We start from the raw sequence: 19,328 nt of genomic DNA on the forward strand, positions 1-19,328 counted from the left end.
CGGTGACTATGGATTGTATGTATTGTGCCATCATCTAATTAGGGCTAGCTCCGTCGTCCCATCTATATTTTAAACCTACATCCACCACTGGCTCTCTATAAGTAACGAACCAAATGTAATCAAGTCAACTCTCAGTACTAAAGAATTGGTAGGGTTGAGAACCAAAGTGGCCCAAAGTTGAAGCATCAACGCAATTCTTCAAACATTATTCATGGAATTTCCAAGCAATGCACACGCAGTAACTATAGTGTGCGAAAAGGGACTCAAAACTGTCTTGTTTTCTGAACGAGAATTATTATTGATCAAAATTTACCATCAGATCAATAGCGTTATCGGGAGAAAAAACAAAACGTAGTTTTTAAGCTGAATAAAAAAACAGAAATGTATTGTAAAGGATTGGAGAAGGAGGGATGACTACATGATTACATTTACTCCTGCACAATTTTACAAGGAGCATCTTTCTAGCATCTATATATACCTACAGCTGAAGCCTCATACCTCCCACAAATTTAGAGGCGATTCGGCGAATTATACATATATATATATATATATATATATATATATAGCTAAGCAACCAAGATGTACTATACAGTGGGAGAATATATTCATTCCTGAGCTTCTTTGATTGTCTTCCAGGCGTGCGGCCAAGCTGCTCGCTAGAACGTGGGCACGACGCCGCAGCTGGAGTCGGCGGTGGTGGAGAAGTACTGGTCGACCTCAAGGTCGGTGTCGCTGCGCTTGGCGAAGCGTCCCTTGATCCTCGGCCGGGTCTCGGCATACGCCTTCCGCGACGCGTACCTGATGGTCTTCTCGAACCGCCTCGTCTTCCTCTTCTCCCTGTACCGGTGCACCCTGGCCTCCCTGTCAATGGCGCCCATGAACTGCGGTGGCGACATTATGCTGTGCGCCGCCACAGGGGAGCCAGCTGCTGCCGTGAAGAGGTCGATGGTGCTCTTGGATGACCTCAAGTAGGAGGTGGTGATGTCTGGCACACCGCAGTCTGGGACCGTGCTCATGTTCTCCAGCGATGACATCGAAACCTGAGCGATCGTCGAACAAGGTTGAAATGCATACTATACTAGTTTTGATATTCCGCGTTTTGCTGAGGATATGTGGATGAATGCATATTTTATATAATATAAAAGATAGATATATATGTTTAAATAATGTGATAATGATATGGAGATGATAATTTCACATTGCTCGCATATTAAATTCTAAAAATACAACAAAATTATAAATGATATATCATGTTTACATGAAATTTAAGATACTCTATAAAATAATTCCTAGTACGTGATGATGTGACACACTTGTATGTGATTTAAAATACTCTACACAATAATTCCTAGAGATCTTTTACGGTGTTTGCGAGGTACTTAGAGGTACTTAAAGGTGGATCAACGGAGGGGTCAGGTACGGAATAAAATTATTGTAACATGATAGGAGATGAGTAAATGAAAACGTAAATCATGGCTACCCTGTTAATTTAGCGATTGATTCAATCTGTATCGGAGAGAGAGAAAAAAAATCAAAGATCACATTTCCTTTCTTCTCTAGCTACCTTTAGAGATATCCATGACTTATTTACGCAGTTAATTAGTTGTTTATGTAGTCAAGGAAGAAGTTTCATGTTTTATAGGGATAAATTGATAAAATATTATATAATTTAAATCGACGCAAATCTTCGGTGATATTTTAACCGGTCATGTTTTTGAAACACAATACAAATCTCTTCTAGTAAAAAAGATATAAATCTCAAAAGAATTAAACGGAGGGATTTTGACATGTTCTTGAGAACATAACGTAAATCTAGACAAGGGAACACAAATGAAAACTTTTACACCAATAACGTTTTCTTCGGAACAAAACGTATGTAAATATAAAGAAAATCATGCAGATGAGAATCTCAAAGAACACAACATAAATCTATAGAAAATCATGCAAATGAGAACAGCTAGTACCAAGCAAATCACTTAACCGGTACCTATGCGGTACCGATAAATTTAGGGACAATTCTACCATTTCTCTCAACAAGTATATTTATGTTTTTACCCTTGATATCTAAGTACCTATACTAATACTTAAATACTTTTCACATGGTACCTATTATTGAGGAGCGTTGGATTTTTACCTTTTTTGGAATGCAAACACCGTAAAAGTTCTCGCGAGCACATACATACATATGTACCTATACATTTTTATTTTTAAGATTTTTACCACAACTTGTAGTACTTTTGTACAATTCACAGAATAGTACTATAGGCCATGCTACAAACTGATTTGTTGTTGTTTGTCACAGTCTTCTCTGCAGGAGATAGTAGTTAGTAACTTGCTATTCTTCTTTGGTGATGGTGTTGCATGTTCTTCTCGGGTCCTTCACACAGAGTTCATTTGTGTGTGTGGTTGTTAGTCAGAATATTGTGTGTGGGACATGCAATGTGTTCATATGTTTGGATACTTCTTTGATTTTGGTCAGCATTTCTGTCACTGTGTGCAGAAGTTTTGATTTCTTTACATGTTCAAAAGTATTAGAACTTCTATATGGTTCAAGTTTGTGGTAAAAGAATTTGATTAGCTTGATTTGTTTACTCTAATTCTTTTCAAGGAGAGTTTTAGCTATGCATGGAGGATGTCAGTTCTTATCCATGAAGGTGGATGTGGATTCTGAAGAAATTAAGCAACATATCGTCCATGGGCTAATTTCCTATGTTCAGGTATTGATTTGTCTATTATTTACTGAAAATTAGCAGGTTTTGTCCTGCAAATTCACTGATATTTGTGTTCAAAAATCTGAACTTGGGGGCTATTAATATTGGGTAAATTTTAAAAGATTAGTATCAGTTTTGTTTGTTGTGGATTCTGAAAAGAAATCGGGCATACTATCTCAATGTCATTTTCAGTACCTACACAAAGACCAATCATTAGCAAAATATTGTATTCTTGTTTGCTCTGTGTTTCTGTTTCTGTTTATGTTTTTGGTTTTGGTTTTGTCTTTTCTGTGTTTTTGTTAACCTTCTAAATTTTGCCAAAATAAATTGTTTTTTGTGTCCCATTTGTAATTTTTCTAGTACATTTTTAGGTGTACTGAGTAGTTGTGCTAGTTCTAGACTAGTGTCAAGAGCTCCAAAGGTAGTCTTTAATTAGAATTGAGTAAAGTCTATCACCGGTCCCTAAACTTATATCGTTGTGTCATCCCAGTCCCTAAACTCGCAAATCAACCGTTCAGGTCCTCAAACTTGTTCGACTGTGTCATCCCGATCCCTAAACTTGCAGATCACTCGTTTAGATCCTCCAACTTGTTCAGCTGTGTCACCCCGGTCCCTAAACTTGGATTTGAATATCATATGGGTCAAATAGGATGGTCTAAATACTTTATATTTAAAAATAATTCATAACTTTTTCATGTGAACTCTAATGAAGATAAACTCTATATATCAAACTTGTAGCCCGCGACGCGATCTACAACTTTGTAGTTGAATTTTTTTTTATTTTAAGTCATTTTTGTCCCAAAATGTAATTTTAAAATTAAAATTACAAAATCTATAAATATGCAACAATATTTTGGGACCCTAAACAGTTTTAATTTAAAAACTTTTCAACTACAAAGTTGTAGGTCGCGTTGAGGGCTACAATTTTGATATAAAGTTTGTCTTCATTAGAGTTAACATGAAAAAGTTATGAATTATTTTTTGATATAAAGTTTTTAGACCGTCCTGTTTAGGGACCGAGGTGACACAACTGAACAAGTTGGAGGACCTAAACGAGTGATCCGCATGTTTAGGGACTGGGATGATACAGTCGAACAAGTTTGAGTACCTGAACGGTTGATTTGTGAGTTTAGGGACCGGGATGACACAGCGGTACAAGTTTAGGGACCGGTGATGGACTTTACTCATTAGAATTTTATGCATGACTATGTGCATCTGAATACCTCATCAATAATAAGTACAAAACAAGTTCTCATGTCTAGTTTTCTCAACTACTAACATTTCTAGTTTTGTGTTTTGTCAGCCATTTGATATTTCTGCAAAAGTTAGTTTTGTTTTCTAGACCAAATATCTGGAAATCAGTTTTGTCAATCCTTGACTAGCTGAGCAATTAATTTTGTACATCCGAATAGTATTGTTTTGTTAGCATTTAGTAGTTGCATATAACATATGACAATGTTCCTTAACTAGCGGTTATCTAACTACATGTTTTATCAACTTTGCCGACCAACCACCAAGAGGTAAGACTGGGACAACCATTATCTGTTAGCCAATTCAAATTGCAATATTCCCTACATTAGCCCACTCTATAGGGCATAAGCTATCACCTAGAAGATTTTTTGTTCAAAGTGTGTGTAATATTCACATGATTGTTAACCTGATCGTTGACTTGATGAATTTGTAGGTTTGTCTGCAACATAGTTTGCTGAATGAATTCAGACGTATGTCATAGAGGTAGTTAGGCCCTATGTGAGTCATTGTACTTACTAGTTTTGATACCCAAATTATAGTTTAGTTGCTTCATTTTTCAGGGTGGAAATATGAAAGCGGCATGCATCGAGTCATTCTCCATGCCTTATTAGATTAGTGGATAATTTCTTTTCTATACCTTGACAAATGGAAGGTATCCTAAAAGATGCTATTAATAAATGACAAGTTGGTAATGTAAGAATTTGGTGACTCGACCTCATTTATCCCCTGGCTAGAAAATCACCAGTTTGGAATTGTTGATCAATTAACCCATATATTTTTGGTGATATTTTTTTTTTGTTTAGGGCTGAGTTAGTATAGGTAGTACATGTATCATATGGGTTGCATTTGCCATGCATGCACTGTAGATGTTGACTTCATATATACAGTAGTTTGTCTGAGTATGCTAAAAAATTATCATGACATTTGCATATTTTAGTACTCCATGATTGTTTTCCATAGATCTACTGCTATGTAAAAAGGGTTTATGCTACTTTTCTTTATCAATGTAATTTTAATATGAACTATCGTAACCTAATTTTGTCAACCTTGTGTGCTATCTATATCTTAGTAATTACAAAATCAGTACACTGAGCTTAAATTTAGACAATCAAGGCATCAAGCATCTACTTAGTAGTGCTAGTGCACTGAGCTTGATTGTTTGCACTGAAGCATAAAAAATTTCGAGAGTAATTTATTTAGTGACTACTAGGCTTGATTATCTTCTAGCAATTTTTTTGGATATCTATTTCGATCTTTACACTGATCGTACTTTATATTTATTAATCTTTCAGGAGACCAACAACTGCTTTATATCATCCAACAGGTCATTTATACAATTTCTTTCATAGGATTTGCATAGATTTCACATTTTGCTCCACTGATTATTTGGCAATGGGAGGTGGTGGTGACTTTGCACTTTATCTCAACGAATACCTGTAATCTCTGTCCTTCCTCCCGCCTTATCATACAAAACTTCTGGTCCATGTTTCATGCATTTATTCCCATTTGCTCTATTAGTCTCTGCAGTCTTAGGGAGTGTTCGCTCCTCCTGGTTGGGAACACTCCCCTCCGGCACGGAAAACGGAGCAATCCATTAGCGCGTGATTAATTAAGTATTAGATTTTTTTTTTCAAAAATAGATCAATATGATTTTTTTAAACAACTTTTGTATATAATTTTTTTGAAAAAAATACACCATTTGGTAGTTTGAAAATCGTGCGCGTGGAAAACGAGAGAGATGAGTTGGGAAAACTGAGCCTTAATGGGTTTTCCATGTCAGTGAGATTTAACAGTCCATGCTTATCATGGAGAAAATCGGACACAATTAGTTTTGTTAACATGAGACAAATGTTAGTATGATGAATCAGTACGTAATTGCTGTCTAGGAAAAAGAGGGAACACAGATCCTTCACTATAATGTCAGATATTTATGTCACAAATTAATTGCGATGCATACATTTAAGTTTGTTGCTAAAATTGATTAGAGATGGTAATATCATTTGGAATTAATCTATTTATGCATACAGGATATGTCAAGATTTCTTTGTTTGTAAGGATTTTGCTAATGAATCTTGCTAGCTGAGCTTTGTCACGCAAAAGTTGTGTGATAACAAAATGGATTCAATCTCGCTCTGGTGTTGTTTCCTGGCTACAAATGGACCTTCTCATGTTGGGTTTGTTATGACTTAATGGAAAGAATTTGTGTGTTGATGTCAGACAGATTTTGAGCTTCTTTTGAATAGCCCAAAGCAACAATGTTAAGGTTGTTCAATATGAAAACAAGCCCAATAAATAACAAAAGATAAAATATGTTTTCTCAGTCCTGACCCAACAATGAGTATTGTTTTAATGGAGAAGCAATCGTGAGAAGGGCGCTCGCGCTCGGCGGGGCGCGCTCGGGGGTGGGTGGGTGGGTGGTGATTTTGACACATGTTTTATCGCATGGCTAAAAATTCAACTGATTTCACACAATTTTTCAGCATGAATGGGGCGGATATAGGAGTAGGGCAGCTAGGGCACATTCTATTATACTAGTTCAACCCTACTCTTGAGCACATTCTGGCTCCGCCGCTGAGCATGATATCACAGACAGCCCTAGAATTATGTGGATAAAATTGTCGTACCAAATTATTTCTCATACGTGTGTTACCTTTTTTTTATTTGTACAAATTATAAGTAGTTGAACTTGTAACTCATTGAATTAGAAAAGTCCAAAACAACACTTTTATTTTACTAAAGCGAGTATAGGAAATATACTGTATGTCGGTATAGGTATATATCTAGGATAGGGATGACAGGACCAATTCAAACCTCATATTAAAACTAGGTACAGGAAAATTAAAGCCAAGGAGAGAAGTGACTGTTCCATTGACTATTATAGCAGTTTTTTATTCGAATATTCTTAAATAAGTTTCTATCTTTTAGGTATTAAAAAAGGTCCAGATAGGGCCGGGATGCCCTAAAACCAGCACACATAAGTATTTTCTGGTCATTCCAACTCCACATGTGGTCTAATCTAAAATTAAAAATCGGTAGTCAAGCCAATATGAGCGGATGCCCACATATGAGGCATTTTAAAAAAACAACACCTCTAAGAGAGTCTAGCAGACAAACCGAGCCAGCCCTAGTTTTATTTATTCCTTGAAGTTAATCTTTCCACCTCTCTTCTCTCTCAGAGTCCACCTCATTCTCTCTCGCACTTTTCTCTCAGAGTTGATCCCACTCCATTGATCTCTCGCCGCCACCACCACCTCCTCTCTGCTGCAGCTGATGCCCCTCCTATCTGCCACAGATGCCGCACGCCCCTTGTCATCTCCACCGCCGCCACATGTAGCGCCTCCTCCTCCAGGCCAGTGGATACGCCGCCACAAGCTCGGGGACGGCTAGATCCGGCCACCATGATCTCGAGGGCAGCTAGATCCACCGTCACGAGCTCGAGGTCTACTTCCCTTCTCAACGTCCCTACCGATCATTGTGCCTCCCTCGCTCTCTCGACCTCCACCTCGCCATGGGCCATTGGTCGCCATGAGCTCGAGGTCAGATCCGGCAATTTGTACTTTTACCTTTCCAATTCGAGTAGTACGTAATGCATTTGAGCCAAAATTTGTGATTCACTTTTTCAATGGTGATATTGAAATACAATTTGGGATAGATGAAGAACCAATTGGGAAATTTTTGGACTCAATGCATGGGCTCAATTGGCTTGAATCGAGCCGATCAGACTTTTTGTTTTAAATCATGCACCTCATCAATAAGGGTTTTTGTTTTAAATCATGCACCGATGAGCCTGCCTCATTTATGCCCCTTATTTGGGGTCATCTCGGAATCTGGCACCAATTAGGGTTCCTAGCCAGCACTGAAGGGGGGTTTTGTTGTAGTGATTCTGTACATGTTGATTTTGATTTCTCAAGGAAAGTTGTTCGTTTTCCTCTTCATTGTTCCCTCCTTACTAAAAATGTGCATTTTTTGACCTCTTCATTAGCAAAGCATTTTTTGAGGAATACGCAAAAGAATTGTGCACCTTTGCATCAAGAGGAGTAAAACTTACAAAGAGCAAAACAAAAGAAATAACAAACCAAAAGACAGAACAGAGGTAGGGAAATAAAAAGGGGAAAAGGAAAAACAGGGGAAGCTTAAGTTTATTCTCATGATAACAGAGGAAACAACCTAGCGACCTAAAGAACTAAGGTAGCAACGCCTGCGACGAAGGCCGGGAAAGCTTCCAGAGGGTGGCTTCCCGCGCCATTGCCGCGACCACTTCAAGCCATGTTCGATTAAATTGATTAAGCACCAGATTGTTCCTCTCCTTTCGAATGGACCAAGCCCCAAGGGGTGCAATCATGTCAAAGCCACAACACTGGTCCTTTTGGACTTGTGGTGGCTAGAGCACACAACCAATCATGGAATGAGGAGACTCCGGCGAGGAAGCACTAGTGTAACCCGAGGCCTGAAAGGATGATCCATCAAAGCTGTAATGAATTAGGGCCCTCAATCCACAAGCAATCAGTCGTTTCTTCCCATTGGTCATGATAGATGCTGCAAGCGGGGTGTGGGAGGCCTCTTTTCTCCAGACGATCAACAGTCTAGCAATGCCAGTGAGCGACCAATCACAAAAAGTAGCTATAGCGAGGAGAGGCCATGGATTCCAGATCAGCGAGTGATGGAATGGGATCCTGCCCATGAATAGTGCGTGGTAGGGTTAGCAAGCGGAGTAGGAACCTGAGCTTTCTCACTTATAGAGGAAGGAGTCCGACTTGGTCCACAGATAGTGTTGTGGCACGTACCATCAACCAGATCAAAAGGTACTAGAAGATTGGCCATACTCCTAGAGAACCGCGAAGATCGTTGATACATCTGTTGTTTCTTAATACGTCTGCGATCGAGAGGCTCCAGTGGATGCGCTCCAGAACACACTCATAGAGCGCAGGCGCCTAGAAATGGATGCTCGCACCTTGCAACCAACCATCTTCCCAGAAGAGAATTGATTTGCCATCGCCTAGCACGCACGTCATGGAAACAACAGCAAACTCGCGTTCCTGCCTAGAGTACGGCATATGGAGACCTTGCTAGGGCTTAAATTGAGATGTGCGTTGGGCCGAGATCCATCAGGACCTAAGCGCAACACCCATAAGCTCTAGATTGTCGATGCCTAAGCCAGTACACTCCAATGAGCACATAGACCTTTGGCAATTAAGACCCATTTTGGAGGATCTATGGTGATTAGAAAGTAGACTAAGATTGTGCTCAGGACCGCTTTGATAAACGCTTTCATTAGCAAAGCATTGGGTTCCCCTTTACTGAGTAGGATTTGTGTATAAACAAATCGTAAGAAAAGCAAACACCTTCTGCTGCCAGAACACCACTAATTCCATAATTTTAATCAAGTGTTGAAAGATTCGTTGGAATATGAAACTTTAAAGTCACTAGTAGAGTATATGTTTTCTTTTTATTTTTTACCCTTCTCTAAAAAAATAAAAAAAACTAGTAAAGTATATCATCTACCATATAATTCATCAACTCACTCTTACACCTACATTACTCATTCATCAAATCCTCATTCATCAAATCTAACGACCCAGGATCATTCAATCCAATACCTCAGATCGTCCCTACTATATATATACCTATACCTATATACCCTCTAATAATTCACCAACTCACTCTTACACCTACATTACTCATTACTCATTCATCAAATCTAACGGCCCAGAATCATTCAATCCAATGCCTCAGATCATCCCACGTTTCCCCTATCCCCTCCTTAGCCCGCACGCATATCACCCCACTCCCCTTGCGCAAAAATCACACCGCTCGCCACTCCCTCACGTGCTCTCCTTCCCCAAATCCTCTCCTCCCGCCCAGATCGATCCCCCTCCCCTCACCACCGTGACCTCCTCCATCCCCTGCCACCGCAAGCGTCGCCCCGCTCCCCGCCGCGGCACCCGTGATGCTGTCTCACCCCTTACTCCAATCGTCGAAGCCAAAGACCACTGAGCCAGCGACGATCTCCTCCGCGGCCGCCGCTGACCGGCTCCGCCACCCGCCGAAACGAACGTCATGTGTGTGGTGTGGCTAAATGTGTTTGATTCAATGAAGGGCGAGAGCTGGTGAAGACAACAACAACGGCGGCGATGGTTCTTCGACAGTCTGGGCTGGCCTGGCATTGTGGCGGCTGACACAGGCGGTGCCGGCGGTGGGGGCGAGAAAGCGGCTCAAAGACGGTCTTTGCGGCAGACCAGTCCAGGCCTGCGGTCGCTGCCGATGTCGAGCCACCAATCTCACACAGAATCTATGTCGTGGTCTCCGCCGCTGAAGCCGGATATCTGCCCACTGTCAATTCGGACACCCCGCATTCGCGCGCGGCGCCACCGACATCCGACATCTCTCACGCAACGCCAGCCGCCGCCTAACCCTAACAGTCGTCGCCGCTCCAACTATTAGTGATATGCCCTAAAGGCAATCATAGAGATGATTGTATCATATACTATGTTTACATATTTATCCGACTTTGTTCCTTGAAATAGATAACTCATTATTAGTTAATGAATATGTGATTCTTTCATGAGACTCTTTATGTTGTGTGTTGCTATTTCTAAAGGATCCCTGATCAAATATCATATGTGGAACAAATATGTTTAGATGATCAACACATGTATTAATTGATGATCATGTCTCATGGATCATGGTATAGAGATACCAAATTAATAATGTGGACACATGTTGGTGAACATGTTGTTGGATAGACCCAACATGAGACACTGCAAGAGCCATATATGTTGTGTCATCAGTGATCTCATTTAGTGTTGGTGTTGAATCCTTAGACTTAAAATTATCATGGTTCTCAACATGTGTAGTAGCTTACTTAGGGACTGCTAAACGCTACTCCGTAATTGGGTAGTTATAAAAGTAGTTTTCGGGTATGCTATGAAACATGTAGTGGGATATGAATAATCAAGATGGGATTTGCCCCTCCTATGGAGAGATATCTCTGGGCCCCTCGATGTTGTAGATTATGGAAGTGCATGGCCATGCCAAAGGTGATTGAGGAGTCAATCACAAGTTATATAATCTATCAACAGGTTCGAGTAAATGATTGAGCTATTAGAGGATAGCACATATCTAACTTTGAGCTTAATCGATATCGTGAGGCAAAGGGGTTCATACAAGTATACACTAGAGGTTCAGCCGATATGATCTTTATGTATGCCCGGTGAGTCAATACGTTCTGCTAGGAGCCGCTGTTGACGCGTGGACCGAAAAGGAGTTTTCGGGTTACAGCCGAGTGTACATGAACCTACAGGGTCGCACGCTTAATGGGCCGGAATAAAGGGATTGGATGGGGATCTAATATGAGCTTAATTCAGATAGGGATCCGAATAGGAGTCCTATGGGCCTTGGAGGCCCGAGTGATGGATCCTATATATTCGTGAGGGGTGTAACCGGCGGAGGTATTGCATCACGTAAGAAACCCTAGCCGTCACTCCCCTCCCCGAGCAAAACCCTAGCCGCGCGCGGGTGCTAGCACATCTACGCGTGGCATTCCGTCCCTGTACGTGTGAATACCGGTAGAGGCGCCTCTGATTTGTGATGCTGATCGGCGTGGGAATACGGCGAGGAGAAGGTCGAGCCGGTGCGATCGACTACTTCCTCTATAACGACACGCGCTACTTCGCGAGAATTCCTTCGATTTCTTAGCGCCTTCCGCTGCGCAGCGCGTCGAGTGGTAACGATCTATGATCTAATACTTGCATGGTTCCTGGTTTACGTGATAGAAAATTTTGATTTATGCTATCGTAGCCTACGCGTATCCCAACACCAACCGCATCACAGCAGCCGCCGGGCGCCATAGATTCCGACGCCCCTCCTTCGCGTGCGACGACGCCGACGCCCGGCATCGCGTCGCCATCAATTCCCGCCTCCAGTTTGACGCTGTTGGCACCCCCTCACACGCCTCCAAATCGACGCCGCCGGCATCCCCTCTTGCCGACTGCGTCGCGACGCCACCGCCGACTCCCTCGCGCCGCCAAGGATCCTGCGCCATGTGCTCTCTGTTAAGCCACCACCGGAATCCTCTCGACCACGCTGGGGACAAGGTAAGCATCGCTCGATCCCGTTCCTTCAACCATTACAGTTCAAATGCAAATTTGCGAAAATAGTGCATGTGAAATACCGAGCAAACCAACCAAAACAACTCCCTCAATGGCTTAGACTTGAAAATAACCAATTTGTTTTTAGTGCCCACAACAAAAGCAGCCGCAGCAGCAGCTGTTGCCCGGACTATTTTGCTGTTATTTTGTGAGAGGATGTGAGATTAGATGAGATGGCGTGCAGATGCAATACAGGGCTTGTGGGAAATTGGAAAGACTTGGCAGGATTGATGGGTTAGGTCTTTGTATGGTTCTGAACATATTTGGGAATCAAACTGCACGTAGGCAGATAGTCTTCCTGAGTGGTACAATCAATTAAGGGAATTTAACACTCACTAGAGTTCAGTTTCCAGTTAATCAGAAGCAATAAATTGAGGGAAATTGAGACTCACAAGAGTTTCATTTCCAGTCAATCAAAAGGTTAGTTTTTTTTTTGTTCAACACTGACAATTTCCAACTCAAATTCTGTTGATGCATGTAAACAATCTGTGAGTTTAGAGCACTTGAAACTAGGCAATAAAATTATAACACTGAACATTTGGGAATAAATTACTTTGCTCAAACCGGGACCCAACATCACCAGCAGTAAATTTCTGAAGTAACATTCATATGTGAGATGTTAAGTTCATCATTTTTTTTTGTTCAGTACGAGTTTTCACAGCAGATGGTTAATGGTTTCAAATTTTTAGGGGTATTTTACAGGTGTTTGACGGTTATGGTCGTACAGACGAAGCATCTTTTGTTCGGAAGAACTTACAAAGGTCCATAGTTGATGCTTGGTTGACTTCCCCAGCAGCATCCACAATGCAGTTAGGAGTGCATTTCTACATGTTTATCGGATGATTGTTGATTGGTACCTGCCATATCTAACTATGTATATCTATGTATTTCTACTATGTACTCCTATATTAAGTATATATTTCTGTGCTGAAATGGAAATAGAAAAATGGCATAGTTGTTTTTAATATGCATTGGGCCGTCTGAAATTTAGAACACTGAAATATACATTGTTATTGTCCCTTGACTTTGCTTCTTATATGAGTGGTTAAGTGAATTTATTACTAAATGGTTAATAGTTTTTGAATTGTACAATGGAAACTGGGAGTTTTCTATGTTTTATAAAAGTTTGAATTGTATAAAGATAAGCATTTAAAGTAACCTGAATTTTTTAATATTGAGCATGCTGGCAGCTTGCTTTCAAAATTCCTTTGAGGAATTCAGAATATATAAATGTAACAGGTTTGCTATGGCACTTCCAAGGAAAGCAGCGAACCTCTCCTGTTTGCTATGGGACTTCCTGGTTAGGGCTAAATTTTTGTACAAAATCTGTGAGTAACAGAATTGTTCTGATTTGAAACAGAGACCTCTGGTTTAGAGCATGATCACTGAGTTAGTACTGGCATTGTTTTAAATTCAAGCACTCTCCTCTGGTTGGAAACTTTGATCAGTTAGGTTTGAATTATGTCTCCTCTTTATGCAAATAATTTCTTTCTTTTTAGGTAATGATAATTTGATTTAGAGTTTAATTTGGCACAATTGGAGTATTAACTCTAAGTCAGGGCTAAATTTTGTACAAAATCTGTGAGTAGCATAATTGTTTTTGACCTGAGACAGAGTCCTAACATGATATCAGAGAGAGTTGCAAAATTTTGTAACGTCTGTTAGTACCAGAATCATTCTAATTTGGAACACAACTCCTCTGATTAACAACTTTAATCAGTCAGTGTGAATTGTGCCTCCTCTTAAGTGCAGATAATTTCTTTCATGTCAGGTAATGATCATTTGATCAGTCCGCCGTGCTCTCTTAGGTATCATCATGGGCAATCAAGTGTGGACCTCCGGTCATATTGGCAACATCTACATCCAGTCAGATATACCACGGCAAGCACCCAGTCCTTCAAATTTCCAGTGTAAGCATCCATAATCATCCACTTACTACTTATATGCATGAATAACATTATTTTTCAAAACTGAAAGATCAAAGGTATGCTCTGCTGTGGTGGATGAACAAATAGCCCGGTGAGGATCGTGAAAGTGGAGTGAAGACGAAGCAGAGTATGATGTACGTCGTGGCTAAAACAAGAGCCTCCTATTATGGAAATTATGAGTATGGTTGTCTCTTGAATCCTTTTTTTCCTGCTGAATCTATAACTCCACCGTCTCATTTCTTCACCATATAAGTATGCTTGCTGAAAGAGAAGTGAAGAGGCGAATAGATAACTTATAGCCTAGCAGGCGATGGATCATTAGATTGTATTCTACCCTACTACGAAAACAATCTTTCGTGGCGGCCATTTTAGGTTTTTGCTGGCGGATATCGGAGCCGCCACAAAGTAAAGGCTAGTTAAGATGTAGCATCTACGCTAGCAGCGACAAACCGTTAGAGAAGATCGATTTTTGCTGGCGGCCGGCTTAACACAACCGCCAGCGAAAATTGTCTTCACTGGCGGCTGGCTAAGACAACCGCTAGCACAAATTTCGGTTTTCGCTGTCGGAAGATAAAACACCCGCCAGTGAAAATATTTTTTGATTAAAAAAGAAGAAAATTGGAATCCAGATTTTGAAAAAAAAAATCAAAATCACCGGCGTGCCCATCCTCCATCGCCGGCGACAGGGAGGCCCAAGGTCGACGAGGAGGTGGGTCACTGCCGTAGAGCCCAGCCACTGCACCTCGTCGCCGAGCTGCCATCCACCGGTGCGAATCAGACCTGCCGCCTCGCAAAGCTAGTCGCCGCCGTTGGATTCGTCGGGCGACGCCGCCCCACGAGTCGCCCCTTCTCCTTGTCACCGTCGCCGGACTCGCCGCACCGCGCCGCCCCGCGAGTCGCCGCCGCTGGGCGACGCCCCCCCGCGAGTCGCCGCCGTTGGATCTGCCGCCCCGCGAGTCGCCTCCGCCGGATCCACCGCCCCGTGAGTCGTCGCCGCCGGATCCGCCGCCCCGCGAGTCGCCTCCGCCGGATCCGCCGCCCCGCGAGTCGCCGGTGCTCCGCCCGTCAACCAAGCCGCCAGTGCTCCGCCCGTCGACCGATGCGCGCGCCACGAGCTTCGTCGTCGCTGGCGGCTGGATGGAGAGGCAGAGAAAGGAGGGAGAACGGTGGGTAGATAGGCGGAGAGAGAAGGGAGAGAGTTGGAGAAGCGCGTGGAATAGGTGGATTTTTCGCGGCAGCGGATTCTAATAGGTGGACGGTGGATTTTAACTCGGCCGCCGACAAAAATCTATTTTCGCTGGCGGTCTGTAGCCCCCCACCCCTTGTTACGTTTTTGTGGGCGGTTTTCGCGTATAACCGCCAGAAAAATAATAGGGTAACGCTATGAAAAATTATTTTTCTAGTAGTGCTATGTTTCTCTTTATCTTTTTGGTTTGAGCTTGAGAATGCATTTTTCTGTTGGTCTTGGTCTTGAACTCTTGAAGTCACACCTGGATGGATGGGTGTTCGGTATTCTCGTTTCCTTTTACCCAACTCATTTTATTTATGAATGATAATGTAATTTTGATAATTTAATTATCCAAAAATTGTGGGATAAAATCTTTATTTGACTCCGAAAGTTGACCTCCATTCTCTCATTGACATGTGGATCCATGACCAATATGTCAGTGAATTATCATGGAAAAATTTTCAATAAGAGTTGCTTGTAGTTATTTTGCATATCATGAGCAAATAGTATTTATTTACTTATAAGAATTTCTCAGTGCATCAAAAAATAGATGGTTTTGAGTGAAGATATAAAGGTTACCATGCTATTTTGCGCACATGGTTGTCTTTAAAATATAACAACTCTCTATTGTTCAATCTTTACGTGAGTTTTAAATTTATCTAATTATATTTTTGATTGTGTTAACATATGATAGTCTTTGGTTTAATGTTATCGTATAGTTAGCACGGGTAAGTTACTAGTGTAGATAATTCATTGATGAAAATTCGTGTAAGATTGTAAGAAAAAACATTAAGACTTACGCTGTGGCCGAGCGATGCGCCAAAGCTGTACCCGCGCCTGAAATTGGAGGCGTCGTAGTCGGTAATGTCCATACTCACCGCCCCGAAGCCCTGGCGCTCCGGTACGGGCTCGCCGGGCACGGCGAACTCGTGGCTGCCCTCGCTGCTCTTCCCGTGGCTGCTGCTGCAGTCCTTGCTCGACGACGCGTCCTCCTTCTCCCCGGCGCCCCCGCCGAGGTTGAGGAAGTCGGCCACCAGCGCGTCGCCGAACGGCGGCAGCCCCTGATCCGAGGAGTCCTTGAGCGGGTCGAACAGAAGCCACGACGTCGCCTCTTCGTCTTCCTCCCCAGCGGCGTCGGCGTCGTCATCGTCGTAGTCGCACCTCCTGCCCTCTCGGATTGGCCAGGAGGAGTTGACACCGCCTGCAGGGCGGACGACGAAGGCTCCCCCGGCGCCGGGGGCAGCCACCACGCCCATTGGTACGCGGCGGTGGCGGCGTGCCAGCGGGTTGACGGAGTGCACGTCAGCGTCGCACGTGGCACAGAGCGCCGCCGAATCGGCGAGGCAATAGAACGCGCACGGCGCCGACCGGCACGAGTCGCACCGCTGCGGCAGGCCGGGGAACTCCGGCTCCAACTTCAGCATGGCTGGGTGCCTGTGCGAAGACGTGTTTCCAGCAATGGCAAAGCTTAGCTAGCAACTCCTATTAATTGTTCAATTCTTATTTTTCCAGTAATAGTAGTACGTGGCTTCTTTACTTGTTTTTCGATCGGACATGCGCAAACCTGAACCACACAAAGAGCATGGCGTGTGGTGTTGTGCTTTGATTTGGTTTGGTTTCTTGAGGTCGTGGATGCGAGTGGGACAAGTAGGCACAAATGCGCAGGGAGACGAAGCAGGCGAATCAGCTAGGTGAAAACGTGGCGGTTTTCTAGCCGGTGAGAGCACTTGTACCTTATCTAGTGGTAGGGATGCAAGTGGATAGTCCCGCTATTCGCATAAAAACCCGCTTGTTAGTCTATTTTTCGTATGGTAGTATAAAATTTAGAAGAAAAAATGAACTAGAAGTGAAATAAGCGGAAAAAAAAAAACCTGCTTGTCCGCCCCGCTTGCATCCCTATCTAGTGGTCTCGACTCTCGAGTGGTTCCTGGTAGGCCCGGTCGTGCTCGCTTGGGTCCCATAGGATAAAGGGCTATTGGCATATTGCTCAGCTGATAAAACGACCGCTTCTAGACAAGTGCAAAGTTTACCTGAATCAGATGACCTTTCACAGGCTCTCGTAGCAAATATATATGACTGAATATTTATTAAAATAATGTAGAAATTAATATGATAAATGATGAATTTGATAGAAATGTGTGAAAATTATATGATGAATGATGATTTAGGTTGGGTTCTTTTCCCCACTTTCAACTTCTAATTTCTCGTTTTTCGCACGTATGCTTTTAAAACTGCTAAACAATGCATTTTTCATAAGTTTTCTATTGAAAAGTTACTTATAAAGAATTATATTAGTCTAATTTTTAAGTTTTATACGCTTAATTGATTATACGTTAATCCATCGCTTGGTTTAGCGTGCCACCAAATACCGCCTTAGCATGCTTACATATTGATTTTTATAATGTAATAATTTGTAGTTGATGTATGCAGTTACATTTAAGTTTTAAGTTTTAGTATGTACTATGCGTGTTGACAGTGCTTAGTGGGTTGACGTGGCTTACTTATATGTTAACTACTTCCTCCGTTTTAAAATATTTGATACCGTTGACTTTTTAAGTACGTGTTTGACCATTCATCCTATTTAAAAAATTTAAGTAATTATTTATTCTTTTCGTATCATTTGATTCATGGTTAAATATACTTTCATGTACACATATAGTTTTACATATTTCACAAAAAAATGTGAATAAGATGAACGGTCAAACATGTGCTAAAAAGTCAACGGTGTCAAACATTTTGAAACGGGGGGAGTAATATATATTTATACTTTCATGTTGAACTTTTAAGTGTTCAGTGGGTTGTAGCTTCATAGAAGATACCAATCCCTTATGGCTGGTGGTTGGGGACGGATATAAAATACCATGACAATTTTTAGGATAATATGATTTTTATTTTAATTTCTATAGGCTTTAAAAATATATATCCTACATCTCCAATGTTATTACATGTAACAAGCACCTAACAGTGTCATATATCTCTTAAATCATCGATGTAGCTTGCTTGTTACCTAAAAGTACTTCTCATTCTCTTTTTTTTCTTTAGGGAATCCTTCTCATTTTCTTTTTCTAGACAATGTTGACGGACTTCTAATTAACTGCATGCCAGCACCACTTCCCCGTACACCACTAGCTATGGCTAGGGGTGGCAACGGGGTAGGTGTGGGAATTGGTATTTGCTACGCACACACATAAATCTGCAAACACATTGATGCTGTTGTAGTACTATCTAAGAACATGATTCAACAAAGGACAACAACTAATGATAGGATTGGAAACTCTATCAAGTGCTTTGGCCACCGGCCCTCCCCTGGTATGCCAATTAGCTGAGTCCAGCCTTGTCTTCTATGATGTACCTGAATGTGGAGGGATGCAAATGACAAATAGGGCTGTCACCACCTGCCGCCTACCCCACTTTTCTTAGACCACACAACAAACGAAGGTAACATCTAAGTTAGACACCACGCGTAAGTTATTGATTACTACTCTAGCCTTGCGCAAAAAATTTCTTCTTTATCCAGAGTCCTAGTACTAGAGCACTTAATTATAAACTAAGCGACGAACCCACACTGATGAGAATATATCTCACTTAAGGAAACTAATTAAATAGTATAAAAGTATCTCGAACAGTTACTTTATAAAAGGAAGCTTCCGCCGAGGTACAATCGAGAAGAAGGCCGACAACCCCCAAGCGCTTCTCCAAAACTCCGTTGGAAGAATGTCGATTAACTCGGCACTCCTCTGAAAATTCTGGGAGAGAACTCCGATATTTTGGGGCACTCCTTCCGGAGCTTCCTCTCACTTTCTCACTATAAAAACATACTAAAGATGAAACTACATGTGAGTTGTACTCTACTTGAGCTCAAGTGGTGTGTGTTGCAAATATGAAAGCCTACTTCTTATATAGTGTGCTAATGATGGTTGTGGGTAGTTGGAAATGTCAGTAACACCCCCCTCTTAATCGTCATTGAGGACCAATGGGGAGTTGACACGTGGAAGCTAGCGGTTAGTAGCGCCGAGGCTAGTTCGGCCAAACCACCTCCACCGTCTCTGGCAACCAACTTCCC

The 19,328-nt window shown here is 42.0% G+C and overlaps 1 protein-coding gene across 2 annotated transcripts; it reads right to left on the reverse strand.

Moving 5' to 3' along the window:
* Positions 1-277: 277 nt before the first annotated feature.
* LOC4346474 (zinc finger protein CO3-like) lies at positions 278-16,901 on the reverse strand. 2 transcript variants are annotated; one of them, XM_015756903.3, is made up of 2 exons: positions 16,066-16,901; positions 278-1,040 (listed from the first exon to the last, which is right to left on the reverse strand). In XM_015756903.3, the coding sequence occupies exons 1-2, from the start codon at positions 16,687-16,689 to the stop codon at positions 657-659; spliced, it is 1,008 nt and encodes a 335-aa protein (XP_015612389.1). In that variant the 5' UTR covers positions 16,690-16,901; the 3' UTR covers positions 278-656. The 2 variants fall into 2 exon arrangements, with proteins under 2 accessions (XP_015612389.1, XP_066160251.1); XM_066304154.1 differs by lacking the exon at positions 278-1,040 and adding an exon at positions 14,031-14,298 and having other exon boundaries at positions 16,066-16,782.
* Between the last annotated feature and the right edge of the window lie 2,427 nt (positions 16,902-19,328).

This window comes from Oryza sativa, chromosome 9 (genome assembly GCF_034140825.1).
Source record: "Oryza sativa Japonica Group chromosome 9, ASM3414082v1".
In the NCBI taxonomy this organism is placed as follows: domain Eukaryota; kingdom Viridiplantae; phylum Streptophyta; class Magnoliopsida; order Poales; family Poaceae; genus Oryza; species Oryza sativa.

Bases quoted from the DNA above. Each gene is read 5' to 3' on its own strand.
- LOC4346474 (XM_015756903.3), bottom strand. From the start codon at position 16,689: ATGCTGAAGTTGGAGCCGGAGTTCCCCGGCCTGCCGCAGCGGTGCGAC. The intron at 1,041-16,065 runs GTAAGTCTTAAT...ACGATCGCTCAG, and splicing joins GCGCATCGCTCGGCCACAGC to GTTTCGATGTCATCGCTGGA.